The 17,813-nt window shown below is 32.0% G+C and overlaps 3 protein-coding genes across 4 annotated transcripts in view; all 3 read right to left on the reverse strand.

Moving 5' to 3' along the window:
* Nucleotides 1–17,813, reverse strand: part of LOC135123266 (uncharacterized) — a 151,988-nt gene that overhangs the window by 122,745 nt on the left and 11,430 nt on the right. The window lies entirely within an intron of this gene.
* On the reverse strand, nucleotides 5,421–7,568 carry LOC135122949 (techylectin-5B-like). Its single transcript, XM_064047450.1, has 4 exons — nucleotides 7,345–7,568; nucleotides 6,254–7,196; nucleotides 5,977–6,204; nucleotides 5,421–5,929 (listed from the first exon to the last, which is right to left on the reverse strand). The coding sequence occupies exons 1-4, from the start codon at nucleotides 7,426–7,428 to the stop codon at nucleotides 5,766–5,768; spliced, it is 1,419 nt and encodes a 472-aa protein (XP_063903520.1). The 5' UTR covers nucleotides 7,429–7,568; the 3' UTR covers nucleotides 5,421–5,765.
* LOC135122950 (techylectin-5B-like) lies at nucleotides 10,262–12,299 on the reverse strand. Of its 2 annotated transcripts, none has more exons than XM_064047453.1 (4): nucleotides 11,974–12,299; nucleotides 10,883–11,825; nucleotides 10,607–10,825; nucleotides 10,262–10,553 (listed from the first exon to the last, which is right to left on the reverse strand). In XM_064047453.1, exons 1-4 carry the CDS (start codon nucleotides 12,055–12,057, stop codon nucleotides 10,396–10,398), a joined length of 1,404 nt encoding a protein of 467 aa, XP_063903523.1. In that variant the 5' UTR covers nucleotides 12,058–12,299; the 3' UTR covers nucleotides 10,262–10,395. The 2 variants fall into 2 exon arrangements, with proteins under 2 accessions (XP_063903523.1, XP_063903522.1); XM_064047452.1 differs by having other exon boundaries at nucleotides 10,601–10,825; nucleotides 11,974–12,298.

Genomic DNA, 17,813 nt, shown 5'->3' on the forward strand with positions numbered 1-17,813 from the left:
ATGGAAATATTTTTGATAGGTGTATTTAACACCCTGTTTTTTCACTCGGTTTAGGTCTTGTACACTTCCCATATTTTCAAATAAGTTTATTTTTGTCTGTACTTTGAATTTGGTAAATTCGTCATCAGGATACCGTTCGGTAAGAGTCCTAGATTAAAGAAAAGCGAACCATTTTCAATAACTTGTCAGATCTTGACAAAAATGTAAGGAGTGTACAAAATTGAGCTCGGCGACGCAGGCAATTGTTTTGCACCGACAGCACTATTTATTAAAGTTAATAAAACAAATGAATTAATTTTCGCTTTTTTATTAACGTAATTTTTTTAAATAAAAACAGTGATTTAATTAATTTTTCGCGCACAGGCGTTATTTTAGTTGCTTAAAGTTATAACGAAATTTTGCATAATTTTTAAAAACCTGAAGCTGTGTTAAAATTCGTCTTTTGTACGATAAAATAGTTTTTTTGTCATCAGCATAATCTTTACCTATTATATTGCACCTGTTTTAAATTTCATAAAAATCCCTTCAAAAGTACCTGTGTTATTGCACCCGAAAATGTTACGTGGGACACCCGGTATACGGTATTTAACAAAAGTAAAACTGAATAAACGATACACTAAGATGCAGTTATAAACACAGATAGGTTTTTAGAATTACTTAACCAGGCTGAGTCAAAAATTCAGTCGTTCATTCATTTTAGTAAAAAACATTCGATTTTGTAGATTCAAAATTAAATTGCAAAAAATAAAGTAGGTTATTGTTGCATTTTATAATTTCATTTCGCCATAGTTTTGTTAGTTTTATTAAATTAAGTTGCTTGTCAACATGTATTTTAGTCGCTGATTCATCTATATTTTGTAAGAAATTGTTACGAAACCAGTGTTTATCTACTAAGTGTTTGCAATAAATTGTTTATCATCGATGAAAATCTTCATTTATCATTTACACGGGTGTGATATTGCGCACGTAGGATTTATCTTTCTTTACTTAATGCACATATTTGTGAAAAGTGACGTTGCTAGAATTTTATCACCGTTACAAAATAAATCTACCTAGACATGTTTTCAATAAATTATTATCGGTGAACAATCTAAAATTTATTGTTTATATGGGTACGGTTCTGAACTTAACTGTAAATACTTATGTACCAAACGAAAGGGTGTGTATTATATAGCGCAATTTTTACTTCCAGAGCATAAGCTAAGAAAGTATTGTAATAATAAGGTCCGACGAATGGCTAATTTCTTGTTTTCTTGACGTTCTATAACTGCTAGAATTTGAAAAAATCGGCCTCTCTTTTCTGTCCGCGTAGCTGTCTGCCGTCTGTCCGCTCTCGGAGTCGATTTTTATTAAACAGATAATTTTCGAAACTACTGTACCGATTTTTGTTAAATTTTGTATGGAATGATCGTCATCTTCAAAACTTGTAATAGTAATAATGTTAGGAGTATTTAAATTCTATAACAAACTTACTGTTGCACTCGTGGTTTATGAATCCGTCTTGAGTTTTTACCCTAGAAAACGAGATTTTTAGAAAAAAAAGTGTAACAATATTTTACTACATACTTAATTTTGAAACTTCTAAAACCCAATGTTACGTTTTCGGGTTATTGTAAGCATCGAGTGTCGTTAATCGAAATTTATCTCTTTGTCCCCCGCAAAAAACTGATGACGTCGTCTCAAAATGAAAACAGCAGACCTGGTTTTTATACTCAAGGGATTATGAAACGTCGAAAAACATGAAAGTAGTTATTTGTCGGGTGGACTGCTTCAGTACAATCTCTTAGTGATTTACGGTGAATAGAAATAATTTTCCGCCGCTAGACTTTTGCAACATCCTGTATATACACATGTCATTACGCATCTTGTTTAATATTCAAGTATATCATGTATTAAAGCTTTTGGATTTTCCGTTTTTGCATTAACATATTTTCTTATCAGGAGTCGGGTTAAGGGTCACTTACACAGGTCACCAAACAAGTACCTATTACATTCACAAGCAGTCCTATTAAATAGTTTAGTACTAAATTTAGCATTGAATAACATTGTTTCAAAAGCATTAACTTTATTTTTAATATTGGTTATGTTAAAAATGTGTACTTGGTTAATAATGCCACCGACGACGTAAGTTTGTCTTTTAAAATTATATTTTATACTTATCGTGTTTTCAAAACCTAATTCACTCAAAAATCACTAATATATTTCACCAGTTTTGTTGGTTTTCCGTAGTTTCCACAAGAACGACTTTATCGAATTTTGACAACACCTTCAACGATGGCTTTTCTAAAATAGAACTAGAATTAGAACTGCGTGCTGTTCTTAGCGCGTTAAAAGAATCCGTCAGTCCTCTCCAGAACACAAAACAGGAAATTATCCAAAAAGTGAAAACCGCGGTTCAAAACAAATTCAAAATTTATGATACAGAACTAAAAAATGAGTTAGATAAAACGAAAATGGAAATCATCACTAGTAGCATCACAACAGCAGCTAAGTTTAACAAATAATGAAATATTTAATAGAACAGCCGCTTCAGAAATATCAACAAAATTAGCCATTTCCAGAAGTGCAGATGTTATTTCAAACTCAAAAGTTAACATTATCACTCAGTTTGCGAATATGCGAATATGCCTCTACTTGCAAAATAGCTTAAATGACAATTACTTAATTGAAAACAGAAATAATAAAATAGAGACATCTGTACAAGTTAGGAGTCGATATGTCTAATAGTTTTGAATACGAAAACATGCTTTTGCTCGTCTACAATCATAATTATGTCATGAACTTTAATAATAACCAGACTATACTTGACCTCAAAAAACCAAAAATGCGGTTTTTGATTTTTGATAAACCATGATGTTTACCAAAAAATTTTAATTTAAGAAAAGTGCATGTAAATATTTTTTGTGATACTTTTGCTCCCTTGTGGAGATTTTTAGATATTGGGCTATTCTGACGGAACTATTTTGTCATGAAGCTATTTTGTCGAAGCTATACTGTAGTGAAGTTATTTTGTCGGGAGCTATTTTGTCGAGTTTCCATAATGTGAAAAAATTCGACAATTAATATCCAACGATTAAAGATGTCTCGTTTTCATAAAAAAAAACACGATGAAATTGAAAATTTTGTGCACCAGCCATAAATCCTACCTCTTGAAGGTACTGTGTTCCGAAACATATACCAATGTTTACATCCTTTCCTAACTCAAAACTTAGTACGATGGTTTTAATACAAATATCTAAATTTTCAATTGAGATAATTTTTTATTCAAAAACCAAGAATTAGTTCTGTATCATAAATTTTGAATTTGTTTTGAAGCGCGGTTTCCACTTCTTGGATGATTTCCTGTTTTGTGTTCTGGATGAATTCTTTTAAGGCGCTAAGAACAGCACGCAGTTCTAGTTGTAGTTCTATTTTAGAAAAGTCATCGTTTATGGTGTTTTCAAAATTCGTCGACGGTGAAGTCACGCTTGGAAAAACTACAGACAACTAAGAAAAATGGTGAAATATGTTAGTTGTTTTCGACAGAATTAGATTTCGAAAACACGAAGTTTGAAATCTAGTTTTATTAAAAGGCAAACTTACGTCGTCGGTGGTATTGTTATCCAAGTACACATTTTTAACGATAAGCAGTATTAAAAATAAAGTTGTAGCTTTTGAAACCATGTTCTTTAATCGTAAATTTAGTACAAAAATATTTAACAAGACGGACAGTATTCACTTGTTTGTTGACCTGTGTAAGTAACCCTTAACCAAGCTTCTGATAAGAAAATATGATATTGCAAAAATGAAAAAATCAAAAATTTGTATGTATTATATAAAAATTAAGCAAGAAGTGTATATTAAATGTATATATACAGGAGGTTGCAAAGGTAAGGCGACGGAAAATTATTATTTATTCACCGTAAATTACCAAAAGAAATATTGTACTGAAGCAGCCTGATTTAGAGTTACAATTTAAAATTATTTCGTCCACTCGACCAATGGCTACTTTCATGTTTTTTCGACGTTTCATAACCCCTTGAGTATAAAAAAGTAATCTGTCATTTTAGTTCATCTTCTTGTCTGTCGCCTGTGTCGATTTTTAGGAAGAAATTCTATGACAACATTTTATAGTAAAATATGAGTGTAACTGACAGGTGTTATTTTTTTTTAAAGACTGATTTATTTGATTGTATGTATTTGCTACTTAGGTATGAGAGAAGTTCTATCTAATAAAGCGAAGCAAATTTTTTTAATCCCAAAATAGTTTTTTACATATGATATCCATATGTTTACTGTAAACATTTTCAGTCTAAAGGAAAGGGCGTACAGTTGATATTAAGAGACTGAACTAAATTATCCACGATTTGACAACAAAAGTACACACGAAAATAATAACAAATAGGAATAACGAACAAGAAACGATGAAAATGAAATTTAAAGAAACTATAGGACGAAAGAACAAAAATAAAATACTATAAAACTAAACAAAAAAAACCAAACTATTAAACAGTGAAAAAACTACCGCAAAACAAGATTACTATTATAAATATGATTAAAATGACGAAAACTGGTATTATCAAAGATTTTTTATATACAAGTGTTTACTAAACATGTAACAAAATTCAGGGGTTATTTTAAAATTTTTGTCCATGGATACTTTTGGATAAAATGCTTTCTTCCAAACAGTGCGATAAATGTTTTTTGTGTAGAAAGCAGTAGATACTTTATTTTATTACTTAATTCATATTACATGTAAAGATTCTTAATTTACAAAAATTGCTGAAAATGACTACCACCAACATGCATTCAATCTTTTTCTCATCGACTGCCGAACTTCTGCAAAAATACCAAGGTTATCACTTATTGGATTGCAGCGGTCAATTGTACAATTTTTCAAATGTTCTTCATTTTCAGCTTGAGCAGTGTCAGAAAGTTGTGGAATATTTGAAGAAATATTCTGCTGAAATGCCTTCTGTTTTTCTTTGAGAGTCTTCTTACTTTTCTTATAAATATTTTCGTAAGGTTTATATACAGAATAAATGATAATTAGATAAAGGAGTACTATTTTGATAAACACACACATTCATATAAAAACACCCAAGGAGTCACAAATTTCCAATACCAATTAAACATACACATCCATTGCACTTAATTTTTGGCTCAAAGACGAATTAAACAAAATCAAACCATTGTTTAAGTATATTATATACTGAAGTATATTATATACTTAAACAATAGTTTGTTAATACTCGTCCGGACTTATTCTTATGTAGATATCTTAGTGTTCGTGAAGTCTTGTAACCATATAGTAAATAAAGTAGAATAAAAATATTATTTTTTTATTCGAATGGTCCATCCGGATCATTAAATATATAATAAATTAAAACCAACTTCCTAATATTAAATAATCTAATTTTTATCAAAACACAAATACGTAAATATTGTGAAAAAACATTAAACAAATTCGACCATTAATTTCCAACCATTAAAGATGTATCGTTTCCATTTTACAAAAGAAAAACACGATGAAATAAAAAATTTAGTGCATCAGCCATAAAATCCTACCTCATGCATGATACTCATGAAGGTACTGTGTTCCGTAACATAGATACCAATATTCTCCAAAGTGACCTTAATTATCGAATGAAAAGTTTCATATTTTGTGTTGGAGATATGCCAAACTTAGTATGGTGGTTTTAATCCAAATAGCTAAATTTTCAATTGAATTAATTTTTTATTCAAAATGCAAAAACCAAGAATTAGTTGTGTTTGAACAAATTAACTTAAATCGTCCTAATCATCATTCTTGCTTCTTTGAGACTATAGTTATAGCCATGAAATTCATTCCAGTTTATTGCTGACTGATAGTATGTTCCAGGCGTAGGGTTTTTTATATATTTTGCACTAAGATCTACCTGAAGACAACTCGTGTACCACCAGCCACCCTCTGCAAGAACCTTTACATAAACCAAATCAAAATTAAATAAAGTTTACCAAAACTAGAGGCACAAGTGCCGGTGGAACTATGATCATTATCGGCGGTACTAAATTTTGCACCATCGTGCTCCCGGAAAGAATTTCCAGCAGTTCCATTATACGCCTCCAAAGATTTTATTTTATAGTCTTCGGCTTGGCTGCCAATCTGAAACCTGTTATATAAAGCATAAACGGTTTTCGAGTCCCAATCCATTAGTTCGAATAACAACTCGGTAGGTTTGCTGTCTGAAATAGCAAAGTCACATTGTACAGTACTGTCAACAAAAAAACTCACTCGTCAATTCGTAAAGATGATCCAAACCCAACCAGTGTTCTCCTGAAAGATTACCAAAACCTTGCTTATAATCAGTCCAATTTAAATAAAAATTTTCCGAACCGTCGAATCTATTCAGAACGTAAGTCCAACCACCTCCTCTAGTTGACATGTCACACCAAACCAAAAAATTTTGCAAGGAAATCATTGGCTGGATGTTATAAATACCAGAACTGTTATATCCTCTCCTCTGAACTTCTTTACAGTCACTTGGCACCGTTCTACATTGCTGAACTTCATTAATAATTTTTACCTGCGTTTTTAAAAGCCCAACAGTTATTCCATTAAATATTTCATCCTTTGCTAGACTTAGCTGATGTTCGGTTGCAGTGATGATTTCCTTTTTAGTTTTATCCAATTCATTTTTTAGTTCTGTATCATAAATTTTGAAATTGTTTTCTATCACTTCCAATTTAACATTTTCTTTTGTTTCAGCCACAATTTGTTGTTTCGTTTCTTTCAACTGATTTTTCAGGTTGGTGAAATGTGTTTGCAAGTTGCTCATTTTATCAAGTACTTCATCCTTTGTTTCGATGAGTTTCTTTTCGATGATAGAATAAAGCGAAAATCCCGATTCTTTTGCGGCGTTCATCTGAATCGTCATTTCATTCTTCGTCTCTGTTAATTGTCGTATAACATTTTCTTTCGTTTCTAACACAATTTCGGTTTTTGTTTGCGATAATTGCGTTTTTAGGCCTGAGTCGTAAATACTGATTTTCTCTTCTACCACGTTTTCGACTACCTCGATAATTTCCCGCTTTATGTTTTGCAGGTTATTTACGGATTCTTTTAATGCGTCAAGTGTAGTGTGTATTTCTAATAGCAATTCCGCTCGTACAAAGGAAGGATCGTTTACGGTGAGTTGAAGTTTTGCTTGATTTTTGCTAGTAGAAAGCACCGAAAACTGCCAAAAAATAAGATAGTTGCTAACCAAAACTGGTGATTTAACAAAATATGTGTTGATGTCTTTTGGGGTGACATTTTACAGTATACTGTGCTATACTTTTGTCAACTGTATAGAAATTCTGAATGAATTTTAAAAGCGTACTTACGTCGTCAGTGTCACTAGGGTTGAGGAACACATTTCTGAACAGCAACATTAATAAGAGTACAATTTTTGAAACCATTTTCTGCATGAATACTTTTATTATAATACGAAATTTTTAATCGGCACTTTGTAATCTCTTAGTTGATATTCGTGGTCCTTGACCAAATGTGTGATAAATGAAAAAGTTATCTAACAATTCTGCACAAAGGTTAAACTATTATGCAAACAAACAACAGTAGGTACATCATTATAGGAATTTAACTGGAATAGTTGTCCAGACATTTGCAAAAAATTTAGGTTTCGTCTTTTTAATTTGCTTAGAAAGTCAAAAAAGCGGAAATCATTAGACGTTAAGCTCTTGTTTTGGAAACAATTCTTGAATTGATGATTCATCGTTTTAACCTTTTAGAAGTACCATATGATCCAAAATATTTATCTGTCATAAAGGGAGGTTATGATTAATATATAGGTAAACTTATCTTATATTTCTTTCCAATAAAAATTAGCTCTAATCAGTCTCTTTTATAAGAAAACTTTTGTATTATAGCTATGGTACGTCGTAAACTGAACAAAGTATAGATTTTTTTTTAATTAGTCTTCGTTTGACATTCATTTCGTGTTTACCAATTGATTCTACAAAATTCTGTTGTGAAATTTTACGTGTGTTTTAGAGGCAGATGGTAACAATTGATGACGACATTTCAAAATTTTACAAAATAAATCTTGCTTAAAATTGATGAAAGAACATGTTTCTGTACTTGTAGTTTATTAATTTGCCATTACATTAGACGTCTGATTATTAAAAAATATATAGTATATTTTATTGATTAAATCAAAAAGGGCTTACTTCATTACCTAAAATTCTGAGAATAGGGTACTGTTGTTATTCGCACTACATCCACATAATTATTATCCTTACTAAAAGTTCTCCCTAAATAATTTCACACCACTTTTACTTCCCGAGCGTAAGCAAAGGAAGTATTGTAATCGAGTCCGTCGGCCGACTCTCTACGTTTGCATTTTTTCAACCTATCATGACCCCTAGAGGACGAAGAAATAGGTCTCCCATTTCCGTCTGTCAGTCCGTCTGTCTGCCAACTCAGATTTTTTTAGACAGATAATCTCTGAAATTACTAGGCCGATTGTTGTCAAATTTGGTATTTATGTTAGGTATAACATGCAGATGGTAAAACGCTAACAAAAATTTGTCTAATCATCCCCACCACTAATGTGATGACGTCAATTCAAAATTGTACATAGTAAATGGGTTTTAGATTGTATCAAATAACATAGTCTTACACATGTAGTTTATGACCCCGAATAGAGATTTTACCCGAAACGTCCAGATTTTTGGAAAAAAAAAATCAAAATTAGGAAACAACATTTTGACATTTAATTTGGAATCTGCAAAATCGAACGCTTTGAAATCTTGCAGATGGTTTACAGTTATGATAAGCATGATAAGTTTTTATTCAAAATATATTTATTTGTTCCCTCCAAAAAATTGATGACGTCACCTCAAAAATTTGCCGAATAAATTCTATCTAAAATGTAAAAAATACGATGAATCTGTACTTGTAATTTATCATTCTATTCATATTTTTTGGGTTAGCGCATACAGGGTGACCAAAAAAAAAAATAATGAATGCGTGAATATATTTTATTTATTTAATCAGGAACTACAAAACCGAATGCTTCGTAATCTTGGAGATGTTTTACAGTTAGCATAGGCATGGTAAATTTTTAGTCAAAATATATTTCTTCATCCCCCCCCCTAAAAAAATTGATGACGTCACCTCAAAGTTTTGCTGAATAAATCCTATCTTAAATGTACAAAGTATGATAAGACAATCCTTGTAAATTATCATTCCATTCATATTTTTTGGATTAGCATATACAGGCTGACCCAAAAAAAAAAATGAATGCGTGAATATATTTTATTGATTTAATCAGGAACTACAAAACCGAATGCTTTGAAATCTTGGAGATGTTTTAAAGTTATCATAGGCATGGTAAATTTTTGGTCAAAATATGTTTGCTCATCCTCCCCTAAAGCATTGATCACGCCACCCCAAAATTTTTCCGAAAAAATGCTATATTAAATGTGCTTATACGGAGCGTGTGAAAAAAATTAATCAGTGAGTCAATTTGTTTTATCGATTAAATCAAGAATTATTGCAAAACTGAATACTTTGAAATCTTGACGTTTTGAAGTTATTGTAAGCATGGTAACCTTTTAATGAAAATGTATCTGTTTATCAACCCCAAAAAATTGATTACGGCATCTCAAAATTTTTTCCAATAAATTCTTTCGCAAATGTGCAAAATATCAACAGACTTTTCATATTTTTTAGATTTGCTTAAACAGGTGACTCAAAAAAATTAATGAATCAGTGAATTTATTATTGACCAAATTAAGAACAAGTCACTCCATTTTCTGGAAAATGTGAGAATACGCTCGTCTTTATAACAATAAAATAATGATAAGGTAAGACTTATAATAGCAACATTCAGAATATTTTGTTCAATGCAGGCTTATGAATAATTTTAGTCATCTGTTTTGGGGCGATAAACGCACTGAAATCAAACAAATGTCTACGTGACATTCTTCCGATGTAATGTATTCCTGTTGATAATGTGCTATAAATAATTTGTTTGCATTCATAACCTTCTTTGATGACCTTTGTGCATTCAACAGCATGCGGGACGTCGAACATCACGCACAGATGGGTTTTGCTATGACGTCGTTGTTTATGAATAAAGCTGGGCGGTCGAAATTTATTCATCCTATCTACTCGTTTGAAGTGCGGTCGGTGCCTTACCCGCTCCTCACTTTCCAATTGTGCATAATTTTTAATAATGTACAGAAATAGTTTTGTTTTCAGCGAGACCGATACTTGAAAATTATTAAAAATATTATTACTATTATTTTGTGGATATTGCTAACTCATCACTTAGTATGATGGGTGTAATGTAAATAGCTAAATTTTCAATTGAACTAATTTTTTATTCAAGTTGCAAAAACCAAGAATTTGTTGTGTTTAGACAAATTAACTTAAATCGTTCTGATCATCATTCTTGCTTCTTTGAGACTATAGTTATAGCCATGAAAGTGATACCACTTTATTGCTGAATAATACCCAAGCGTTGGGTTTTTTATATATTTCCCAGTAAGAAGCACCAGATGACAATCTGTGAACCACCAGCCACTCTCTGCAAGAACCTTTTTAGAAACCAAATTAAAATTAAATAAAGTTTACCGAAACTAGAGGCACAGCTTTGGGAACTATGGTCATTATCGGCGGTACTAAATTTTGCACCATCGTGTCTCCGGAAAGAATCTCCAGCATTTCCATCGTACGATCCCAAAGTTTTTATTTGATAGTGTTCGGCTTCGCTGCCAATTTGAAACCTGTTATATAAAGCATAAACCGTTTTCGAGTCCCTATCCATTAGTTGGAATAACAACTCGGTAGGTTTGCTGTCTGAAATACATAGCAAAATCACATTGTACAGTACTGTCAACGATAAAAAAAACTCACTCGTCAATTCGTAAAGATGATCCAAACCCAACCAGTGTTCTCCTGAAAGATTACCAAAACCTTGCTTATAATCAGTCCAATTAAAATAAAAATTTTCCGAACCGTCGAATCTATTCAGAACGTAAGTCCATCCACCTCCCCTAGTTGACATGTCACACCAAACCAAAAATTTTTCCAAAGAAATCTTTGGCTGGATGCGATAAATACCAGAACTTTTGTATCCTCTCCTCTGAACTTCTCTACAGTCACTTGGTACCGTTCGACATTGCCGAACTTCATTAATAATTTTTGCCTGCGTGTTTATAAGCTCAAAAGTTATTCCATTAAATATTTCATCCTTTGCTAGACTTAGCTGCTGTTCCGTTGTAGTGAGGATTTGCTTTTTAGTTTTATCAAATTCATTTTTTAGTTCCGTATCATAAATTTTGAAATTGTTTTCTATCACTTCCAATTTAACATTTTCTTTTGTTTCAGCCACAATGTGTTGTTTCGTTTCTTTCAACTGATTTTCCAGGTTGGTGAAATGTATTTGCGCGTTGCTTATTTCATCAAGTACTTCATTTTTTGTTTCGATGAGTTTCTTTTCGATGATAGAATAAAGCGAAAATCCCGATTCTTTCACGGCGTTCATCTGAATCGTCATTTCATTCTTCGCCTCTGTTAATTGTCGTATAACATTTTCTTTCGTTTCTGACAGAATTTCGGTTTTTGTTTGCGATAATTGGTCTTTTAGGTCTGCTTCATAAATACTGATTTTTTCTTCTACCACGTTTTCGACTTCTTCGATAATTTCCTGCTTTATGTTTTGCAGGTTATTTACGGATTCTTTTAATACGCCAAGTATAGTGTTTATTTCAAATAGCAATTCCGCTCGTACAAAGAAAGGATCGTTTACGGTGGGTTGAAATTTTGGTTGACTTTTGCTGGTAAAAACCACCGAAAACTGTCAAAAAATAAGATAAATGCCAACCAAAACAGCTGATTTAACAAAATATGTGTTGATGTCTTTTGGGGTGACATTTTACAGTATACTGTGCTATACTTTTGTCAACTGTATAGAAATTATGAATGAATTTTAAAAGCGTACTTACGTCGTCAGTGTCACTAGGGTTGAGGAACACATTTCTGAACAGCAACGTAAATAAGAGCACAATTTTTGAAACCATTTTCTGCATGAATAATTTTATTATACTACGAAATTTTTAATCGGCACTTTGTAATCTCTTTGTTGATATTCGTGGTCCTTGACCAAATGTGTGATAAATGAAAAAGTTATCTAACAATTCTGCACAAAGGTTAAACCATCATGTCAACAAACAACCGCTGAAGAAGGTTAGACTGAGAGAATCCTATGGGTGGACATACACCATCCTCTCTAAAAAAATGTATTTAAGGAACCTGCGTAAAGTGGAATTTTAGTATGACGTGAAAAGTTTAATAACATCAGTTTGACAACCGTCATCAATGGAATCAGGAATAAACTGAGTAACCCAGAAAAGATTTGTTGTCGTGGATCTGCCATGCATAAAACCGTATTGGTGAGGTGTACTATAATTATGAATCTGAAAATAAAGTTGGTTGTAAACTAAGAACTCGAATATTTTGGAAAAAGTATTGATGATGGTCTTTACCTTTCTAGATTGGAATAATTTTAGATATTTTCCAAATGTTCGGAAAAATTCAAGAATGAATGCATAAGTTGAAGATGACAGACAAAGGTTCTGCTAAAAGCCGGGATCCCATCTGGTCCCTTAATATGCTTTCTTTTACTCTTTTTATGACTTTGAAAACATGTTCAGAACTCACCTCCGTCAGTGTAACATTATCACTAAAGCTTCCTGATGAACCATTCAACTGACTATCAAGAACAGATCGAAAGTAATCAATTTAGTGAGATGGCGGAAAGTAAACCACAAAAATTGTAACAGCATAACTGAGTCAACTGACACTTTAACAGCCAAGACATCAACCAAGTGAAGAGTATGAGAAAGAGAATTGTCTAAATTAATTTTCATGGAGATAAATTAATCTTTTACGGCTTTTCTGGAAAGGCCAGTTTTCTTAAAATCTCTATCTTCTTTATACACTATAAAATTCTTATCGAATAGTTCTGAGTCTCTAACACCTGGATGAATCCAAGTCTCAGTAAGAGCGATCAAATCGTAGTCACAGCTAGACACAGAATTATAGAAACATGACAGCTTTGAGTTTAGACCATAATAATAAAAATGTGTTATGACGTCATCAATATGGATAATGTTAGTCACAGCACAAAAGAAAAGTAGTCACAGCGTCTTCTTGTTTCCGACTTATAGCCACTGCGCCACTTCTGTCCGGTATTGGTAATATAACGTTATTATACCTTGCATATTTTCGTGTAACATTCAAATCATTTAAAATATAATTCATTGAAATGACGTCATCAAATTCTTGATGGGGATGAATATCCAAATTTTGGATAGCATTTAACCTTCTACATGATATTTCTAATATACATACAAAGTTTGACAACAATCGGTCCAGTAGTTTCGGAGATTACGTGTGCCAGCACATTTTCACAAAAAACAAAAATTAAATTGCATAACATTTTATAGTAAGACTATGGCGGATTCGACCTCATCATAACTATTTTTACTTCCCGAGTTTGCCGTTTCCGTATGTCTGTCCCATTTTTTTTCCCTTCAAATCAGAAACAGCACATCCCATTTTCACAATTTATTACTCCTTATCAACATCGATTTTTTGAAAAAAGATCAACTGTAACTAATCTCACATGTCTTTTACCCTTCGTTTCTGAATCCATTGATAATCATGGCTAACTGGATACAATTTATACGGATTTTTGTAAAGCATTTGATAAAATTGACCACTACGTATATAACTCGACAAGTTGCGGCAATATGGTTTTTCAGATCCCTTGATCACATTATTCCGATAATATCTTATGAACCGGCAGCAAGTTGTTATATATGTCGTAATTTTCGCTCTAAATCCATCCATCTTTTCCACAGTGGTCCAATTTAGGACCCTTATTATTTATAACATTTATTAATGACATTGGTAATGAAATTATGTGTGAAAAATTGATTTTTGCTGATGATCTTAAACTGTTTATTAAAGTTGATAGTGCAAGAGACTGTCATATTCTTGAATACAATTTTAATCGTCAACTCGATTGGTTTGTTATATTTAGGTACTCAATTCATCATTTTTATTGTTAAGATCGAAACTTGGTCCGTTTTGTAAATTAATTTGCAATAATTCATTAATAGTCGAGCAAGATAAAATAAGAGTGAATTATAAGAAATTTAATAAACATGTCAGTACAGTTGTTACTAAAATTAGAAATTTGCATATATGTAACTAACTATATTAAAAACAGATATTTTTCAAAGATACTTTTTGACATTATTATACCACTAAGTTAAGATTCATACACTTTTGTTTACATATTTGACTTTCTTCTGGATTAGACTGATGGGGTGTTTTGACTATAGGTTTTCCTTCGATTCCTGTAAAGATATATGATTATAGTTTTTACAAATTATTATTAATAGTTGTGTTACAACAGTGTACAGTCGTGTAATCAACAGTAAAATAGTTATTTTTTTATTTGAACATAAAAAATATACCTCTGCCAATTTCCAAAAATCCCTAATATTTTTCATGCTTTTCGAAGACGATTATGTTGGAAAGCCATGTTCAGACCAATCCCCAAACATTACGATGTGCACTTGTCACGGTCCAAAAATACATCAAAAAACATTTGTAGCTCTTGCTGAAATTTCATTTTTTTTTTAAATAGTTAAATTGTTGAACTCCGTTCAGACAATGTTTCCCAAAATATTTGATCAGTTACTCTATTTTATTTGTTGACTCTAAGATTACAATACCTTCGTAAGATCGTGTCATAGATTTTGTTGAACATACAAGAAGGCGTATTCCATTTTTGGAATACTTTTCCATGCATATGACACTCGGAACAAAAAAATGTTTTAAGCCAGAATTTTTTATAGAAACAGAAATTCGCAGGGCGGTCTCCCAAAGGACGATGATATTTAAGCTGGAAGCTCTCTGAGAAATGTCAATTTCCGATCATTTGTCTGTCACTGAAAAAATGTATATACTTATAATGAAAAGATACAAAAATAGACCCACTATTATTATTAGTATTTAGAAAATGTGAGCACAAAGTACATAACGAGTGTGGTAAATAGGTAATTCAACGAGTGCGTAATGAGCGTTTGCACACGAGTTGTGTACTATACTTTTTCCACGACCACACCTTAAAAATATTTCAATGTGAAAGAAGTTAATATTTTATTTTAGCTATTTACTAACTACAAACTATAATTATACATTGAAAATGTTAACAATTAATTATTTTAATTGGTATGAATGTTAATCGTAAGGTTTGGCAATTTTTTGTAATTATTGGCGTTACAGTTTTTTCGAGAACAGTAGTAGCACATTTCCCTAATACTGCAGTTGTAGGTGCAAATATGGCTGTTGATGTTGAAGGTATCTCTTGAAAATTTTCAGTTCCAGATAATTCTGCTTTAAGAAAATGAAAATTATGCACAATCGGTGGACTTAAAAGAATGGTACAAAGAAAATTTTCGTAATGAGTATCAAGCTTCAGATCCTTCCTTTTTCGTTATCACTATTGAGCTACCTTTATCTGCTTTTCCTATTACTAGTTGTTCTTCTTTTATTTTCTTCTTAAAAGTTCGGGCCACTTTTATTTTTTCTCTGTTCTTCATTGGTGTTTTTTTAATTTCTTTTCTAAATTTCTCTGCGCATTCTATTCTTGTTCTTTTTCTCACTGTAAAATCTCTAATTGCTGTATTTATTTCTACTGCCAGTTTTTCCAGTTTTTCTTTGTCTACGTTCTTGGGCCCGTTATTAAATTTTATGTTGAGTTTTAATTTACTTACTTTTATTGTGTGGTTTCTGTAGTCCTAGAGGCAGTTCGCAGTGTTATTGCGTACCTAACTACCTAATAAAATCGCCAACAGACGATAGACAGACGTAAACGGTAGACCAATTTTTCGTGTTCTAAGCGCTGTGAAATGTCAAGGAAATATGAAAATATCTATGCTTCAAGTGGATCCTAAATTTAAAGAACTTTATTCTATTTTTCTACCGCGCACGTTTTTTTATTTTCTGATAGAGCTATTAAAGCACCCAAATGACGTCATAGCAGTTCGTTAATAGCGGAAAGGGGTTCTGAAATAGATTTGGTGTAATTTAGATCGGTAAGATTGGTAGCCTTGACGAGAAATAGCAGGTGAATGTCAGTGGCAAATCCCAAATTAAAATTTCCCGTATTTCGGGAGGCGTAAGGACTTCACTAACTTCTTCACAAGACATTTTAACCAATTTTAACTCGAATTGATTCGAATTACAGTTGTTGTTGTAAAAATTCGAACTTCAAATATTTCGGGGTTCGTGTCAGACCAACCCATCACCAATCACGACAAAATTCCCCAGATTTAAAAAAATGCAAATTTCAATTAAATTTTGCGAAAAAACGTGCGCGGTAGAAAAAATAGTATAAATAACTCGTTCATAAGGCCATTGTGGCACTCGTACTTTAATATACTATTTTGGAGTATCGTTAAACAACGCAACTCATAAAATGATGAACCTCAGTTGAATAAGAACTTAGAAAGTGATTTCATATAAGAATTCGTAAACACTATTAAGTATTAGTTTTTGTGAAAATTTCTCGAACAATAAATAATTAATAGTTAATGTTTTCTGCATAAAAACCTTCTCAATCAAGTAAATGAATGTAAGTTTTGTTCTTAATAATAATAATAATTTTATTGTCCAACAGGTTACCCTAATGACCGGACAAATCTAACTAATTACTTACATGAATAACCAACACAAAAATTATAACAATAACAAAAACAAAAACATAATTCCAAGTATCAACTAATTTGAATAAAATATATCAGCTACATATCTATCTGCACATCGACACATTGTAGTAATTGGCGAGCGACGAAGGATATTAGTTCGGGCGGTGGAGATATGAAAGGTGTTAACATATCTCGATGCTGGCCGAGGGATATTAAATCTAATCTGTGATAATAAATATGGGCAATCAATTTTGTTGTGAATAAGCTTAGACAAGAAGTTAGCCGCATGCAGATCCCTTCGAAGCATCAAAGAGGACATCTTGTGTCGTTGGAGAAGACTTTCCATCTCAATACCTCTGGCCGGATAATTACCATCAATTTTGAACGAAAGGAATTTCAAAAATTTCCTGTGCACTTTATCAAGAAGCATGTGCTGACACATATATATGGGATACCATATTAGTGAGGCATACTCTAATTTCGAAAGAACATATGCAAAGAAGAGGGATTTAATTACGTCAATGTTGTTGAAAAATTTTGAAGTTCTCATGACAAACCCCAAAGATTTATTTGCAGCATTGCAAATGTTGGTAAGATGAATATCAAAAGTCAAGCAGCTATCAAAAGTAACTCCTAGATCTTTGATCGATGTTTTTCGTTCTAACGGTGTACCTTCTATTGAATAAGAAAAATCAACGATATTAAGTTTTCGACAATATGAAATGTAGCAACATTTACTAATATTAATAATAAGTCTATTTTGATTGCACCATTCCACGATTTTCATAAGTTCACGTTGTAAAAGCTCAGCATCATAAAGACTTGAGATTTTAGAATAAATTTTCAGATCATCAGCATAAGCTAAAATACTGCAATTTAAAGATTCCAGAAGGTCATTGATAAATAGACTGAAGAGGAGAGGCCCAAGGTTAGAGCCTTGTGGGACTCCAGACTTTGACAAAAAACGAAAAGAGCTAAAACCATTGTAAAATACATAGTTGTTACGGTTTATTAAGTAAGACTCCATCAGTTTGAGAAGGGGATAGTTAAATCCAAAGTTA

Source organism: Zophobas morio, unplaced genomic scaffold, assembly GCF_036711695.1.
Source record: "Zophobas morio isolate AGI-343-1 ecotype UQ-CSIRO unplaced genomic scaffold, CSIRO_AGI_Zmor_V1 ptg000006l, whole genome shotgun sequence".
In the NCBI taxonomy this organism is placed as follows: domain Eukaryota; kingdom Metazoa; phylum Arthropoda; class Insecta; order Coleoptera; family Tenebrionidae; genus Zophobas; species Zophobas morio.